This window comes from Citrus clementina, unplaced genomic scaffold (assembly GCF_000493195.1).
Source record: "Citrus clementina cultivar Clemenules unplaced genomic scaffold, Citrus_clementina_v1.0 scaffold_8, whole genome shotgun sequence".
Lineage (NCBI taxonomy): Eukaryota > Viridiplantae > Streptophyta > Magnoliopsida > Sapindales > Rutaceae > Citrus > Citrus x clementina.
In genome coordinates, this window is record NW_006262022.1 from 1,255,046 (window position 1) to 1,273,589 (window position 18,544).

An 18,544-nucleotide genomic window follows, 5' to 3' on the forward strand; every position below is an offset into this window, starting at 1 on the left:
AATCCATAACCAAACTCCAATACTCCATCTACATAAACATAATCATAATGTTATAAAGACAAATAAAAATAACAACAATTACAACTTACAACATAAAATAAAAAAAAAATTTAGAAACAAACGCTAGCAACATTCTCCCATCTTCACCAAAAAAAAAAAAAATTGCAAACAAACGCCAACAACATTCTCTCATCTTCATCAATATCAACATCAACTTTAGGCATTTTCCAACTCAATATTTGGATCTATAAAAAAAATTTAACACATGTCGATTTGAATAAACTCTAAAATTAATTCGGTTTTTTAGTTTGGTTTTTCGGTTTAGCTGAGTGAACCGAATACCGAACCGACATTTTAGTTTTTTTTACAAATGATATATTTCGGTTTTTTTAAAATAAAAACCGATCCGAATTAGAAAAAACCGCCGGTTCGATTCTGTGTTTTTAAGACCACGGTTTTTTTGCCCACCCCTAAAAAGTATCATCAATGATAGAATTATGTTTCAAAGCTTTTTCCTAATAACCTAGAGAAATTTATAAAGCTAATAATACAATTCGCTTTAGTTATGCACTTTCTCCCTTTGGTTACTCTCTAGCTTATTCCACTCCAAGCATAAACACAAATAAAAAAAATTGAGATTAGGGTATGCCGTGCTTCAATCTATTTCTTAAAATATTAATAAATCACGAATTTGATAAAATATTTCAATACTTTCATCTTAGATACTCAGGCATTATTTATAATAAATAATCAACTTGAACATCTAAGAGATAAATATCATCTCACTTAAAATTAAGAAAATTGAGATGTATTAATTGAGACGTATAATATTGTTGTATTTGCATTTGATGGTTTACATTTTATAGCGTAATTTTGGGTTTAAAAAAAAAGATGCTGTTTGATTCGGTCGGTGTCCCCAACTAGGATGAGACAGTTCTTGTGTATTGAATTGTAATTATGCAACGGCGGGTGTGGCGATTGTAAATGCTTTTGGCAGCAGAGAAACAACACCTGAGAAAAGGCACGTGGATAGAGTTGAGTGACGGGATGTCCAAGTGCAATGAACTTCTTACCCGTAAAAACTTTTATAGAAACTCGGTTTGTTTTGCTTTTGTCGAATTCCGTCGACACCTTTGCCTTTTTGTGCAACTTGAGGGAAACAGTCGGCTCCAGTGGGGTTGGGCCTGTCGTTGGCCTCCTGATTTGATTGTGCTGCTTGAGGGATGCAGCCGGCTCCAGTGGCGCTGGCCCCCCGATTTGAGGTGGTTCGCTTGGTTTCGCATGGTTGCTTCCACTTAGGCACTTGTATCCCCAAAAAGTGAATCCCGCTCTTAATATTTTCGAATAAACTAAATAACGTTGCGGCCATCCACCGAAATCAAGCCATTGGCCATCTCAAGTGTTATATTAGTAGTTTTCACCACCACTACTCCGACAAACACTCTAATCACACACACCTCATCTTATTTGCTTGGTCTGCATAATGTGAGGCACACTAAATCGCGTGCAACGCATGATAAGCACGTGTGCATTTTGTATAAATAGCAATTAGTGTCTGTAAATAATTCACGCCATTCATAAATACAAATTATTAAATACCTCATGCTTATGTTCTTTAAAATTATAACAAATATATGCACTAAAATACGAAGGCACTTTTTCGCTCTTTCATATATTATAAGAGGATTTACTAAGAAAATAAAATATTTCATATTAATGAATTCCAGTCCATAACTACGAGTTTCAATGTCCGAGAGACTGTAGCACTCCAATGAAGTCCTATCAATTAATATACAATAAGAAATCAATGTATGTATCTTATAAAATAGAAATTGCCCCTTGGGGCTTGGACACTTGCCTTCAGTATTGAGTGCACAAATTCTAACCATTTTGCCCAATTGCTCTTAGCCCAATTGCTTGATTTTGTATGGATCCATAAACTGATAAGTATTAGCCTTAATAAATCTGTCATCGATAACTTTTAATTGAGGTGGTTAGTAAATTCTCTTTTTTATCATAAATGTTTAGGTACTAATTACAAAATGTAGTGTTAGTTTATCTTATATGACTCAATGAAATAAATTTCTACATTTTTCAATGATCCACAAAATAATTGCCCGTAAATTAACACATCACTCTATATAGAAATTTCAATTAAATTTTTAAAAGACTAAGGTGGCGTTTGTTTTTTTGTCTGAAATCTGAATAGACCTGAATTAGTCTGAATTCTGAATAGATCTAAATGTCTGAATCTGAATAATTTGTTTGTTTTTTCGTCTGAATCTCTGAAAATAAGTATTAAGTTGTTTATTTTTTTTCAACTTAAAAAACTGAAAATGTGTAGTTTTACATTTGTATCCTTATTAAATTTAAATGTCAAATAAATAATATATTAAATACCACAATATTTTAACATTTATAAATAAAATTAGATTAACAAAATATATTCATATAAATAAAACAATACCCAAAACGCATAACGAGATCCAAAAAGAGTAGCAAAGCTATTAATTATTAAAAGTGAATGCTAGAAAACGTAATTGAAAAGTCAAATATAATAAAAGTGAATGTTAGAAAAGGTAATTGAAAAGTAAAAAAGAAAGGCCCAAGTCAAGTGCTTGCCTGGTGAGCAATTAATGGGAGATTCAAGAGAAATTAATGGGAAATTCAAGAACTGGACGAGAGAAGCAAAGTGAGGGGAGATTGCATGACGGCTAAAAAAATAATGATAAGATTATTATGTGGGATAAATTTTTTTAGGTGAGTTTTAGAATAGATATGAAAAATAAATTATAAAGTAGGGATATTTTTGACATTAGAAAGTAACTGACTTAATTTAGATTTTTCTATTCAGTAAAAAGCTAAAAAAATTAGCTTATTTTATTAAGTCAAAATTATCTAAAAAGTCCTATTAAGTTATAAAAACAAACACTTTTAATTAACTTAATTAATTAAGTTAAGTCAATTTAAGTTATTAAGTTAAAAAAACAAACGCCACCTAAGTCCCATTTAAGATTAAAGTTGAAGCTCAATAAACTATTTATTTTGTAATGTGTGAACAAAATTGTGTTTGGTAAATTTTGTAATAACTGTTTATTTCATAATTTTCTTCATTTTGACAACAGCTTTTAAAAGTAAGTAGATGGTTACTATTCATAAACAACTTAATAAATAAGGTATCATACATTTTTAAAGTTTCTATTATTATCTCAATATTTAAAAAAATATGTCTTATTTTCCCATACACCATAATATTAAGTCATTAGATATCATATCACCACTATAATCAAATTACCACCACAACTATTGTATATTCTCTTTGATATCAAAATTTTGATCTAATAAGTTCATACTTTTTTATATTTTACTTTTATTTTCTATTATAAGATTAAAAAAATTTACATATAATTATGTAAATTTTTTGAACTTTGAACAATTTCACATGAAAATTAACCATAACTTTTAAAATTAATTTTATAACCATGGTTTTTGATATTCAATCTATTTATATTTTTTTCTATAATTATGATGTTTATTGCATCAAGTTTAATATGAATATAGTGCATATTACTTTTTTATTTTATCCGAGTTATGTATTAGAATGAATTTTTATTATATTTTATATAACAAATTTAACGAGTTCTTTTTTCACTTTATGTAATTTTTAAGTGTTTTAAAAAGAAAAAGGTGTGTCTAAACATCATTAAATATACTCCAAAAAATAAAAGATAATTTAAACTTATATTTATTTTAGTCATTATATAATAAAACAATACATTTGTAATAAAAATTTACCAAACGCATGTACTTTGTTTTTCAAACTCACAACAATTGCAACAACACAGTTTACCGCGCAACAAGCTATTTTTTTAATCAGCTGCTTAGCATTTTGTATAAATAGCAATTAGTGCCTGAAAATAATTCACGCCATTCATAAATACAAATTATTAAATACCTCCTGCTTACGTTCATTAAAATTATAATAAATAAATGCACTAAAATACGAAGGCACTTTTTCGTTCTTTCATATGTTAAGAGGATTTACTAAGAAAATAAAATATTTCATATTAATGAATTCGAGTCCATAACTATGAGTTTCAATGTCCGAGAGACTGCAGCACTCCAATGTCTGAGAAATCTATTGACTATTGAGTGCACAAATTCTAACCATTTTGCCCATTTGCTCTTGTTAGCCCAGTTGCTTGATTTTGTACGGATCCATAGACTGAAAAGTATTAGCCTTAATACATCAGTCATATAAACATCATTAAATATACTCCAAAAAAATTAATTTTAATTTATATATATATTGGTCATTATATAATAAAACAATATATTTATAATAAAATTTATCAAACGCATGTACATTATTTTTCAAACTCACAGCAACTGCAACAACACAATTTACCAAATATCAAGTTGCTTTTTTAATTAGATGTTTATTGTATCTGCATAGCATAAGCAATTATTTAATTAGAAAATCACAATCACGAACTGGCATTAATATTATTCATCTTTATTTATGGAACAAAATATTGGGTTTGATATGTTTTAGTGGGAAAAAATGGTTTAAACTACCAAAGGAAAGACACTTTTTTTCCTCGCAAAAATAATATCTTTATTGTTCTTTAAAACTATACATAAAATTAAATGATAATACTATTCTTATTATGTATTTACCAATTGGTAATTGGAATAGATATGAATCGGAATGAGTTGTAATATGAATCATAATAAATTGTTTACTTAAGTTATATGAATCGAAATCAGAATGAGCTATATTTTGGATGTGTTTACTTTATTAAAAATCAAAATAGATTGTGTTAAATTACTAAAATAATGCTAGTTAATTATTGTCATTTTTATGACTATTTATTGTAATATTTGTGCATATTATTATTTTTTAAATTTTATTGTTATTAATAGACATAATAATAGTAATAATGAAAATAATAAAAATAATAGTATTATCAACAACAACAATAATAATTATTTTAACAACAATAATCATTATTATTATTACTATTATAACTGTTATTATATTTTCATCATTATTATTATTATTGTTGTTGTGGACCTTTTATCTAATAAATGCATCCCTTCCAGAAGTCGGGGTTTAGTGCACATATTAGCTCTAGAATTACTACGGTTACCCGAGTAGCAAATACCATCAAACAAGCATCGATGCGAGAGCCGAGATATCCGTTGCCGAGAGTCGTTTTGGATACATGTGAAAGAAGGCGCCGCACCCCGCAGCGCACTGTCTCCGGGGCCGCGGGAGCGCTCCTAGCCTTAACTGGCCGGGTCGTGCCACCGGCACTGTTACTTTAAAGAAATTAGAGTACTTAAAGCAAGCCTACACTCTGTATACATTAACATGGGATAACATCATCATCATCATCACTATAATTATTGTTATTTTGTTATCATCATCATCATAATAATATTTTAATTAAAAAAATATAAAATTTAGATAAAATAAAATAATAGATTTAACAAATGGAAGTTGACTCCCATCGGAATCAAGTTTCCATTTCTTTATTAAAAAAAAAAGAAAAGGAGAAAAACATCTTGTACCCACAAATTTAATTTTTGATCCCCTATTTTTTTTTATTACATGAGACTATTGTTCAAACTACAATTCATAGTATATGAGATTATAACTGATATTTATAAATCATACTATTACTGAGACCAACTTACATCAATGCTAATGAAGCGCTACCTAAATTTTAACCCTTATAAATATTCAAGAGATATCTATTCTTCACACTTAGATAAGAGAGAAGACTCAATTGACTCAAATTTAATTGTGGATGGAAATACTACACAGTGCATTTCGATCCCCTATTTCTGATTCCAATTAGACGCACCATCAACTTTATGGGAAAAGACCTAAAATACCCCAAAATGTCAAGGACAAATAGAAAGAGAAGAAACGGGGGCGAAAGAGAAGGAAACAGTTACAGTCAGACAGTCAGTAGCGCTGTGCGAGGGCGAGAGAGCGAGACTGTGTTTGGTTTCGGAAAAAAATCAAAATCAAATAATAATGATACGAAAATGGTGGAGGACTAAGTGGGCACTCGGCCAAATTCTGAGACTGAGAGGTCGAGGCTTTCGATCAGATGCAGCGCTGGAAGCCATAAGCAAAGCTGGGGAAGAGAGAGTAAAAAATTTGACGCTGTACAATTACCCGTCACCTTCGGGAAGCTTATCGGCTCTGTTCGCTCACCTTTTCCATTTTCACCTCAACCTCCCTTGTCTCCTCTTGCCTTTCTCCTCCGTTGAACCCCTGAGGTAATCAATCTCCAATGTCAACAACACTTAGCTGTTAGTTATAACTAGACAATGTAATGTATATCCTCCAATCACTTCTTGCCACGCGTCAGGTGTTAGTTTACTTACTTTCTTGTTGTAGGGTTGAAGATTTGTGTATTGAAGGGCTCGAGAGAGTTTATCTTCTTGACTTTCTTGGACCAAAAGGATTTGCTGACGCGCTTTCACGGCGATCATCATGCGAGTAAGATCAAATTTCATTTTCAGAATTAAAAAAAAAAAATTCATACGTGGAGATGCTAATTACTTTATTCTTTTTATTGATTTTATTTAGGGTGATTGGCTTCGATCATCGAAAATCAGTCCTTGGTCAGATTACTAGCGATCATCCTGATAAAGTGACATTTTATGTTGATCTCGAGAAGAGTAGCTCCACTGCTGCATATGAATATTTCTCTTCCAAGCTTGTGGATTTGAACTCTCCTGATGTAAGTAGAAGTGAGATTGTGCTCTTTTGTGCAGCTTTAGTGTACTGCAGCTTGTGTATAGATAGTTAGAATGTTAAGACGTGGAATTGTTTCTCTTAATTGAAACTAGGGAAATGTGGCCAGTTTGTTGAAACCAGAAGTTGAAGATCGTATGAAAATGGTCCTTAAATACATTGAAGATATGGATCTTCGTCGATGGAGCTTACCAGACATAAATGCTTTCAGGATTGGACTTCGTGAATGGCGCTCAAAGTTGAATTGCATTACTAATCCATACATTTATAAACAGGTGCCGTGCTTTAATATTCAAACAACCCTACTTTCATTTTTGTTGTTTCTTCTGGGTTATTTTTTAGACTAGTTAATTTGTAAGTTGATTGTATGATGTTGCATATCTTAATTGGTCTGGGATGCGAATTTTGCTTCGTTATTGCAGAAATAAAATGAAACAAAATCGTACGATAAACCTTATTTCTACACCTGGTAACTCCCATTATAGATTTCTATTTTTTTTTTAATTTTTTAATTTCACCATCTATTGTCCAAGAAACTTGAGAAACTTCCTTTGTTTTGCTACTTTGTCTAAAATTATGTTTGCATTCTTTTTTTTTTTTTTTTTTTGATGTTAGTTTCTTATCACTCGATGTTGTTAGATCCAAGCCTGGGGATTTTCAATTTTCAGATGAAAGCCACTAAAAATTCTCCATGCCATACTCTATCTCTTTGAATTTTCTCCCCCTTGCATCTACATTTATATCGTCTCTATTTAATTTTCATTACTCAAGTCCTTTTAACTTGTGCCTATGGCAGTTACTGGAGATAAATTCTGTAGATCTAATTGCCAAGGGGAATTCCGATATTTCCTCTCGCCAAAGTGCAGCCAATAAGTTGCTGGACAAGGTTTTTAGAGTGCGGTTGGGCAGAGGATTCTATGGAGAGTGCCTGGTAAACATAATTTGTGTGTGCGTGTGTGTGTGTGTGTGTTCATATGGATATAGATATAGATATAGATATAAATTGCTTTCACATGACCAATGTACTTTTAGTATTTTGAGCTTTCATTGACCTCTTCTTCTTTCTGTCATTCACATCCAAGTAAATGGAATGTATTTCATGTCCTTTAACAATTGGTCAAACATTAAACCTTAATACAAAGCCTTTTCCTTTCTCATTCTTTTCCGTTTCCATTAACATTCTTATCTAAGTGCTTTTTTATCACTCAATTTTTGCATTTCTAGGGAGTTAGAGCTGATGGAAATTCTTACGTAAGTGATGAAATCGGTAAGCAACTTAGTGCCAGAAGTGCTGCTGCCGGGCTAAGGTAATTTTCCTTGGATACAATTTTCCAGATTATCAATTTATCACTGTCCAATGATTATTGGAGACTTTCTGCAGATGCCCATCCACCATAGCCCTAAAACTACCAACTTCATCTTCTCGTGCCACTGATTGATTAATTAGTCTATTAATGATTGCTTCTTTACATTTTCCATCACTGTTTTCCTAATTTAGCTATTAACATGTTCTTGTTGTGATATCGGAACCATAGCAAAGACTAAAGCGTTGATGATTTCAGGCCCATAGGAGCTGTCATATATATGCAGCGGAATAATCTTAAGATGTGCTTGAGGAGTACTGACAGTGCTACTGATACCTCTGAGATTGCTAAGGTTTGAAAATCCAGTTAATGCTACTATACATGTCTATATCCTTACATGTTAATATTTTGGTGAAACTTCTTACCATGTTTTCCTTTGCATCTTTAAATATTCAGGCGTATGGTGGAGGTGGCTCTGCAAGTTCTAGTTCCTTTATCATAAGAATGGATGAATATAATCAGTGGCTTTCAGTGAATGCATCACGATGGTCTAAAGGAATGATGCACCATTTTGTAAAATACTAGGCAATCTCAGTATCCAGATTGTTTTGCCTTTTACTTAAATGTACAAGAGAAATTTGTCTTAAGTCATCGTCCTTACATACAATTTCCTTGATGGCCCCACTTGCCTAATCATAATATTCTTGTACTTGCTAATCTTGTTCTGTGCAACTTTTATGTGATAAAAGGAAACAAGCACTAGTTCACTGGACAACCATCAATCAATATGCCTTTGGCTGTTGGACAAGTTGCTAAGTCACAGTGTTCACCTTCTGTGCCCCACCAAGACAAACCTTTATCTTCCATGCCCACTGAGAAGTACAATATCACTGCCATGAAAGCCACCCCAGCATCCATCGCTGCTGATAGAATGTAATTGTACCTCTGCCACCACTGCTTTCGATATCGGAATATGAAGAAATTGAAAATTGTTCCAACTATAATCCAAGAATTGTAGTTTACTGCTGTTGCGGGTGGCATCATTCCTGTTGCTCCTAGAAGAACTGGAAGGTTAATTAGTGCAATCCAAGATTGCTTGGGGAATGCCTTATGCAATAGCCAAACAAGCACCGGTCCTAATGCACCACCAACGAAGAACCAATTCATGGCCGGATAGTTTCCTTGACTTCCAAAGATCCGCTTAGGTCCCGCTAGACCCCATATCACTGATGCATCAAAGAAGACTCGGTCACCTGGGCATGTCCAGGGACTGTCAGGGGGAAGGAGTTCATCTTGGCATATGTTCTCAATGGAGTTCAGCAACCACCATGCCACTGCTAGGTTGATGGTTCCAGCAAGAATTGTGCCTATGAACTGTGTGTACAAGACAGAAAATGAAGTGTATCAGCAATCGTAAAGAAGAAATAAAGTGCAGAAATTAGATGGAAAAACTTGATGAAAGTTACATTTCAAAATTTGGGGTGCGATGATTCAAAAACCAAATGCGTCTTTGGATGTTACTTCTGTAAGACATAGTCTCTATAATTTGTGTTTACTTTCTAATGCAATATCAATGAATGAATTTGTAAGTTTTTGATGCTTCGCTTTAGTAATATCTAATAATTATTACAATTGACCTTTTCTTTTATGTCATTGGGGATATTTTGGAACTTGATGGAAGGCTATATTTGTCATTTATTTGTATGCCACCTAAAATAGTTTAGACTTTAGAGGCCTTAGGACATAATAATTTCATGAAGATGTTATATTGGCTTACCTGTAATATCATAATAAAATTATGCCAATGACTCAATTTAGTTTCATTTCTGCTGTTTCTACAGTAATTTATGCACACGGTAGAACAAATGTACCTGAACTAAGAACATTGATCTTGGAGGGATCTTCATGTAGTGTCCTAGCTTGAAATCGTTGAGGAAGGAGACAGCCTGTGCCACGCTCATATAGCCGTAAACTTTGAAGCATACATTGGCAATTGGTCTTCCTGGATATATGATGCCCATGACATATTCTGTGATTATGTTTAATCCTGGTGTCTGCATACGGTGCATCAGAGTATTAGTAAATATGTCGTACCTAGTCAGTGACAAGATTGCATATATACTTCTTTAGATACTAGAAAATTATAAATGCCATAAGGTATCTTGAGATTATGTGGATACATGGAAAGAAGTTCATGGAACATAACTTGCATGGCTAAGGCAAAATAGTTTAAGAGAAAATATTTGCTGTGACTACAGATCTTAATGTGGGGGCCATGGTTTAAATCAAACACCTGGTTTGTTGTGGCGGTTATGATGCTAATTGGAAGGGTGAAGACAAAGGCCATGGCACCAGCAAACAGGAGTCCCCACCATGGCATCTGAACTTGATCTTTCAAAAAGGTGCATAGTACAAGAGAAACTACAAGCGTTACTACGAGCATCAAGTAAAACCACCAGTGAGGTATGTCCTCGTATCTCCTCATCAGTCTTGTATGGATATCCTCTTTTCCCTTGTAAGAAGCACGGAATCGCTCATATATCTCCCTGTTGAATAAAATCTTATATGTAAGTTTCATTCTTTTTGAAAGTTTTGAGGTGAAATTCATGTTTGTATTCGAGTTAAGGTGAATAAAGATAAGTATATTTTCTTTAAACCATATCAAAACACCACTTGACACTGCAAAGCGGTTCATTTTGAGTGTGCTAAAGGGAAAATGTACACTCTTGAAGATAATATCCGCATGAATGCTTATCTCGAAACTACTTTAAAATAAGAAAAAAATAGCATTTAAATTTGAAGAGCAAATGATGAAGTAACAACATTACCTTCCATAGAAGAAACCCACATGTGTTATAGTTGATGCAATTGTGGCAAAGCCGAACCCATAGGTAAGAGCAAAAAACATGCTCAAATGAATACGTCCTTGCTCCTGATACTTGTCTTGATCTAACTCAAACTTGTCATTGACAATAGCAGATATATCATATTTTTGACCTTCTGATGTAAACAGGTGTGAAGAGAAAATGGGGAACTTATGTGCGCTGTACAAGTCAAGTCCCCAGTAAGCTATGGGAATCACAACATAGATTATCAACACATAGCCTGCAAAGACATTGACAATGGCAAAGAAGGGACTGATAAGAGGGCTGAACAAGAATGAAGCAACCACAGACCAGTCGAGTGTCAGTGCTCCAAGTCCGAGGCCTCGCATGCCGGAGCCAAGCTGCTGGGCGGTGACTGATTTGGAGAATGCCCAGCAGACCCACGAAATGCTCGAAAGTGTTGGAACGAGGTATCCCGGAACCAGGTACCATGAAAAACTGCAGATTAGTGCAATGACGAAGAACTTTGCCCGTGACATACGCTGGTCATCTTTTTCATGCAATGCCCTGTTAGAATTACATCAAACGGGAACTTAGTAGACATTATTTATATCATATATTGGACAGATGTTATCGTTATCTTGATCTTCCTAGTCAATTATAGGTTTTTGAGACTAGTCATAACTCATATGAGGACCCACCCCATTTCATGAAAATATGCTTAATTGTTGAAGAGTATGTTTCAATCACACGCTTTATGAGCAACTCAAAGTTCATTATCAATTTAGATTTGTTGTTCTTTTCTAATATTACTGCAGTTATTAACATAAAGCATGTGGTCACCAACCACCCGAGAAAAATCATTGTCAATGGTTAAAAATTCCACCTTTAATTTCCATAAAGGTCTATAATTATGGGTGCTAGCGCTTTTGAAAATCTTGTAAATCAAGATATAATCCAAGAAACCCATTTATAAATAATCAAGATATAATGTAAAAAATTTTATGTGTTCTTTTTAATGAAGTTGTCTTGCTAATTACGTCTTGGTTTCAGAAAATGTAAAAAAAAAAAAGTAAGAAAAGAAAAGAAAATGTTTAAAAAAAAAGGTAAGAAAATAAATAAAATTGCGAACCTATTTTCAGAGGGCAAGGTCAAAGAAACGAGCGTCAAAATGGATTGAGAAAATAAGTAAATAGCGGACCCATATAAGATTCCGGTTGACTGACTCGTTATATGAGTACAATAATAATTAATAATATTACAATTAATGAACATTGAAAAAATATTCTTCTTATCTTTTAAATAATATTACAATTTATTGATATTACAAAAACATACTGGAGAAAAAAAGATAAAAAAAAAAGGTAGTCAGACTTTTTAGCTACATATAACGACTTCTTTATGCTCTAAGGAACGGCATATATGGCGCCGCAAGAGCTTCGTATTCATGTGCCACATGACGGCGAGATCACATTCAATTTTCTTGAATTTTTTTTAAGAAGCTTGTAAATTTTTCTTAGATTTTAAATGTAGCCGAAATTAGAATTTTTTGGTAGAAATTTTTTGCATTGATGACATGACGTGATAACTACTTGGGTCAGCTACGTACAACTGTAGTACTGTACCACAATTGCACCAATCGTTAGATCCACTTAAATAAATAAGGTCCACTTAAATACGTGAAAATCCAACAATTGAATGCAACTGTGACACGGTACCACAGTTTTATCGTAACTACTAGAGTTGACAATAACTACTTTGCATAATGAACTCGATTGAATGGGCTGACTCAGTGAGTCCAGGCCTGTTCGAGTCACTCACCGGAAAAGAGAAACCTGAACCAGAGTGCTAGGCCACCACATATGAGCCGGCTCCACCACATACTTTCTCAGCAACCCTGCCCACCCATATCCCAAAACCTGCAACAACCCCAGCACTATTTCAAAAACGAGAAAAAAAAAACACTTTCAGAAAAGACAGCCCTATCAAAATATGAGGTGAGATAAGAATAGCAGATGTGTATATGTGTGTGTGTGTGCATAAGGTTACTAGTTGAATCAACCAGCATATACGAATCAATGTATTCTTTAAAACTATATATGAATGGAATTTGAATCTCAAATTTTCTGTATTAAATTTTTTTTAAAAAAATTAAGAGTTGAACCAACCAGCATCCATATGAGTAAAATAATAATAATAATTTATTACCTGAGTAGTGATGATGAGCAGCCAGCTGGCCAAGAACGAGATTTTCCTGTGATAAAACGCTTTGATGATATTTACGATACTGACAGCAAAAGTACTTCCAGCTCCAAAAGCACTTCCAGCATTAGCAAAGATGGAAATAAGCACGTGCTCTTTGACGTTGAACGGCCCCGAGTTAAGCGAAAACAGCCTCGACCCACATCCTGGAATCCTGAACCGAGTCTCCGGCAACGTCGCCTCCAAGAAACGGCCGATGGGAAGGGTGGCAACTTGGACGGTGATTTGGGTTATGATAAGAGGCTCGGTTCTGTAAGCGAAGAATTGGTTCAGAAATGACAGCAAGGCACATGAAAGTAAGCCCAAGAACCACATTCGGAAGGTCCATACGGGCAGTGACGGGTCGTCGGAATTGAGCACGGTTAGCCGGACTTCTTCTACGGGGGAGAGCTCGTCGCGGTCAATGTCGGCCGCGGTGGCGGATGTGACATTTGTGGGGGCCATGGTGAGGAGATTTGAGATTTATTGGCTGGTTGAAGGCTTTTTATCTTTTATTGCAATTTGCATGTGTGGAGTAAAATGATGTTTGTATTTTAGTTCGGATTTCATTTGGTTTAATAATAATGAGAGTTGCATGTAATGTCAACATACATTAAAGAATTCAATATCTCTTTCATACACTATGGTCCTGATTTTGATGGCATGATCATGTATAAAAGTCAGAAAACAAACTGTTTTTGGTCAAGAATAATAGAAAGGAAAATATACATCGGCCATCCATTTTTTAAAATTTTTTTAAAAATATAATTTTTTTTGTTAGAATCCACCTAAAGTTATATTTTGTTTCATTTTTTCACTTCCGTTTGTAATTTGTTAAGAAAACTAACGGAAACTTAAAAAATGACCATTTTACCCCCAAAACGAAAATTACAACTTCACCCTAAAAATTGCCAAAACTAATTAAGATTTACCCCATTGGTCAATAAAGAAATTAATTTCACAACCATCAAATGCAAGTTTTTTTTTATAAATATATCTGTAATTAGAATACTAAATTATAATAATAGTATTAAAAATAGCTCAATCTTGTAAACCATCAATTGAATTTAATATAAGTAAAGTTTTATTATTCATTGAGTTATAATGATATTCTCTAGTAGTTAAGTTTTTTTTTTTTTGTACTTCATTAACGTACCAATAATGATATTCATCATTAAATTTGATTAATTTTGGCATTTTTAAGATGAAATTGTAATTTTCATTTTGGGGGTAAAATTTTCATTTTTTTAAGTTTTCGTTAGTTTTCTTAACGGATTCCAAACGGAAGTAGAAAGGTGAAATAAAATGTAACTTTAGGTAGATTCCAGAAAAAAAAAAGAATTGTGTATTTTTGAAAAATATGGAAAAAAACGGGTGGACAGTGGATATTTTCTCTAATAAAAATAAAAACAAATTGTTTTTATGGATGTCTAAAACTTCTATAAACTAATAATGTCAGACCCATACAAAATCTATTAATTTAAAAGGATATTAATTCATCAATAAAGTAATAATTTGTTAAATTACGGAGTGCATATACAATTTAATGAAGATACAGTTTAATCAACTAAAAAGTTATTATTTTATCAATCTAATCAATTAAAAATGAATTAATCCAACAATTATAAATTAAATTGACAAAAAAATTAAAAATCTTGCAATTTAATAGTTCAAATCCAAAATTTCTAGAAGCAATAAGAAAAACTAAAAATGAGATCCAACTATTTTTACATTTAAAAAAAATAGATAACAATAAAGTCACATTGCACGTAATAAAATATTGTAACAATTATAGTTGTAATTTCAGTAAATTATTAGTTTATAATATAAACGGAACTACAAAGCTGAATAAGGGGTTTTTTTTTCTTTTTAAAATATCATTTTATTGCTTTATTAAAATTATTAATTTAGTCTTTTGGCCTAATTTAGAACTGCGAAAAAGTATTATATAATAGAGGTTATTAATTTATTGAATACTAAATAATGAGGTTTTATTGTATTTTGTAATTAAGGGAATTTAATTGGCGAGTAAATGTAAATTTGAGGTTTAAACAAATTTTAGTGTGAATGCCGTGTCGAGTGGTTTGCATACATAGTTTCCAAGATAAGAACGGCCTTGGAAAACATCTGTAGCCGTCAAGAAGCAATCAATCAATCAAATGAATTTCTGGGCTACCACAAACTGTGTCCTAAATAATTTCTTTTAATATTTTAGAAATTTCAGCTAAATATGTGTGTGTGTGTGTATAAAATTAAATCATGATCCACGGCTTAATTTTTTGGTCAGGTATTATTATCATCTTGAAATCTAGCATAACTTGAACGTCTAAGCTTAATATATATCTCCATGTATATATGAGAGTAAAATCTTCTTTAATTTAGCATTAGCTAAAAGAGAAACCCCTCTTTTGCGGAATCTCTTTCTTTCAAGACGAACAAAATTAATTGGAATCAAATCATTAAAACTTTCGAAGAGGATAAAAAAAGCGGAATCATCATCATTTTGTTTTATTTGTTTGTTTTTTTAAAAAAAAAAAGAGCGGACGACAGGATTTGCATATAAATTCCAACAGAGCAATTTGCATCATGTGATCCAGAAGTCCAGCTGTGTCCGCCAAATCCTCAACTTTTCTCGAGAAAAAATGAACTACTGCCAGTCGTGCTTGCAAAAATTACACTAATTAAATAATTAAGGAGAGTGAAGTCATCATCACTACGAAAAGCTTGGCATGTGAAGGCTTTGTACTTAAGTCAACGTCAACAAATGGGCTTATCCATTTCCATCCATTATCTCTTAATCTTACGAGATAATGTAATATTGTTTTGTTTTTTCAAATATTACACTACAATTTATTGTTGTTAACAAATTCGTTAAGGTTCTATTTAGATATAATATGGTGGGGTGGATTGTCCGCAAATAATAGGAATGAAATCCTTTTATATTATTATACACGAGACTTGGAATTTTTACCCACTTGTAGTAGTTGTATGAGGAAATAAAAGTGATTAAGTGTTTAAATACTCGCCTAATGAAATTATCTTAACTCTTTAAACTTTTGTAATTTTAGACAATGAAATTATAAATATTTTGAGATGCACAAGTATTGAATTTGAATGCGTTTTATATTACAGTTGAAACCCCAATTGTGATTCAGCATTTTGAATGTTTATTCCCGTTTGCTTACTGTCATTTTAACATTAATATTACAAGCATGCATGGCCATGGAAGTGTAATTCAATCTAAAGTTTATTAAATATTTGATCCTCACTTGATTACCAATCGTTTTTGGCTTTTGTTGAATTTCGTGTGCTAATCTTGTCCTCAGATTCGCCGTTGCTGACACTTAATTAAAATAATTATACTGTAGAGTTGACTTTGACTATCACTTCAGTTATTTGTTGAAATAATGCTATTGGTTTCTGATTCTAACGAAACCATTTCAAATTAAGTGAAATGATTAAATTATTACCATTTGGGATGCAAAATGATGTTTTTTACTCTTAATTATTCAAACCCATAATTATTCCAAATGTTTATTACCATTTGGAATGTTATTTCACTATTCTTTATGGGGCATAATATGGCAATGAAATAATTTGATCCTCACTTAATAGTCTAAAGTCTAAACATGGTAACCACACCATTGCCCTTTTTCGAATTTCATGTACTAATCATCTTATCTATAAATTGATAAACAAGTAAGTTTATATTTTTATTCAATTGTTTCTGTAATTGAATAAAAATAGAGTAGATCTTTTATCACCCTTTGAATTTATTTTCAGAAATAACCCCCGGTTTAATTTATAAAATGCAAAGCAATATTTTAAAATTAACAATTTTTCTATAAAATTTTCACCATAAAAAATATTTTTTTTTTAAAGTTTCTATGAATGAAATACATATAAATCTTAAAATCTTAAATTATTTTCTTCTTATTAGATATTTCTACCTCCATATCTCTTCAACTTTTATAATTTCCTCAGTAAAATATATATTCTCAATTTAAATTTACAATATAAATATAAATTAAGAAATAACTTGAATGAAAAAACTCATTTAAAGAACAATTTATTTAAGCATTTAATTAAATCCCTATTCAAAATAAGAAATAAATTAATTAATCTTTTCATTGTTTAGATAATTTTAATTGAACAAGAGGAATTTTGAGGGCTGTCAAAAGAGATGCTCATAAAAGCATTGGGCAAACCCATTTATACAAAGTCCAACTATTGCATCTGCGATTTTGGATTAAGAAGCCCCAAAGATATAATTGAGCCCACTTGCCTCAAGTCTCCCTTTTTTTTTTTTTTGAATCACTTCCCTCCAGTCTTAACCTAAGATTGGGTCCTGCATTTACAAGTCAATCACAAGAGAGAAATTTGAGTAGGTCAACTGCCCACCAGAATTTAATATAAAAAATAATAGATCTCACGGAGCCCACTTACTCTACGGATTGCAAAATATATGTAGTTTCTTCTACCATCTTAAATGATGAAAAATTCCATAATACATTTAGTGTATGATATATATATATATATATATATATATATATTGAAAAAATTATTATGTAAATGGTGATTATTTTAAATGTATTTACACATTTCATACATGTATTAATTGATTGTATTACTTTTGATATTTTGTAGAGTTTCTCTTCAATTAAAGTGGGACCTCCGATAATTTGTAGAACTCATCCTCAACTAAAGTGGTAAGATTATTTCCTCCACTACAATATGCTTCTAATAAGATAAAATTATGTCACATATTTCATTTCAAAATAACATTAAACATAAAACTTAAAGTTCTTAGGTCATGACTTTAATTTAACGTCCCATGATGTGCCAATTTTTTTTTAAAGAAAAAATGCTAGTTACTTTTTTTTGTTTTATTGTTATTATTATTATTATTATTAGGCTATGATTATGTTAGAGTTCACTTATGGTGGAGTACACACGTGAAGTGATAAATAATAAAAAATATATTATAATTAATTATTTATTATTTATCATTTTACGTGCATGGTTAAGATTCGTGCTCCACCGTACGTGAACTCTTATGTAGCCGAACCCTTTTATTATTATTATTATTAATAAAAGAATATAAGTGACTACCCTATCATTTTTTTAACATTTTAGCTACTATCCCAATCAAAACAGAATCCAACCATACTTTGCAGTTTCAACACAAGATTGCTGGCAACATCGTAGCCGAAGTAAAAGACATATATAGAAAAGATTTCTATTTGTATCCCATTTTTGTTTCACCAATCACCATTCAAAATCCCTTCGTTTTACGTAAGCTTCTTTTACCTTCTTATCTGGATTAGATTTCATTAGAATGCAACAAATTCTAATAAAAAAAAAGTTCACGGGTACCAAAACTTATTCCTGATTTC

General features: G+C 31.9%; 2 protein-coding genes across 6 annotated transcripts; one reads left to right on the plus strand and one right to left on the minus strand.

The window, feature by feature from the left end:
• The first annotated feature begins 5,799 nt into the window (after window positions 1-5,799).
• On the plus strand, window positions 5,800-18,544 carry LOC18035432. 5 transcript variants are annotated; one of them, XM_024178742.1, is made up of 9 exons: window positions 5,800-6,297; window positions 6,419-6,520; window positions 6,611-6,764; window positions 6,874-7,053; window positions 7,575-7,709; window positions 8,003-8,085; window positions 8,341-8,434; window positions 17,796-17,857; window positions 18,285-18,544. In XM_024178742.1, the coding sequence occupies exons 1-9, from the start codon at window positions 6,050-6,052 to the stop codon at window positions 18,376-18,378; spliced, it is 1,152 nt and encodes a 383-aa protein (XP_024034510.1). In that variant the 5' UTR covers window positions 5,800-6,049; the 3' UTR covers window positions 18,379-18,544. The 5 variants fall into 5 exon arrangements, with proteins under 5 accessions (XP_024034510.1, XP_024034511.1, XP_006422646.2 ...); XM_024178743.1 differs by having other exon boundaries at window positions 5,801-6,297; window positions 18,306-18,344; XM_006422583.2 differs by lacking the exons at window positions 17,796-17,857; window positions 18,285-18,544 and adding an exon at window positions 8,539-8,678 and having other exon boundaries at window positions 5,801-6,297.
• LOC18034148 (oligopeptide transporter 4) lies at window positions 8,816-13,710 on the minus strand. Its single transcript, XM_006422585.2, has 6 exons — window positions 13,116-13,710; window positions 12,729-12,826; window positions 10,911-11,474; window positions 10,376-10,628; window positions 9,954-10,136; window positions 8,816-9,456 (listed from the first exon to the last, which is right to left on the minus strand). Exons 1-6 carry the CDS (start codon window positions 13,611-13,613, stop codon window positions 8,842-8,844), a joined length of 2,211 nt encoding a protein of 736 aa, XP_006422648.1. The 5' UTR covers window positions 13,614-13,710; the 3' UTR covers window positions 8,816-8,841.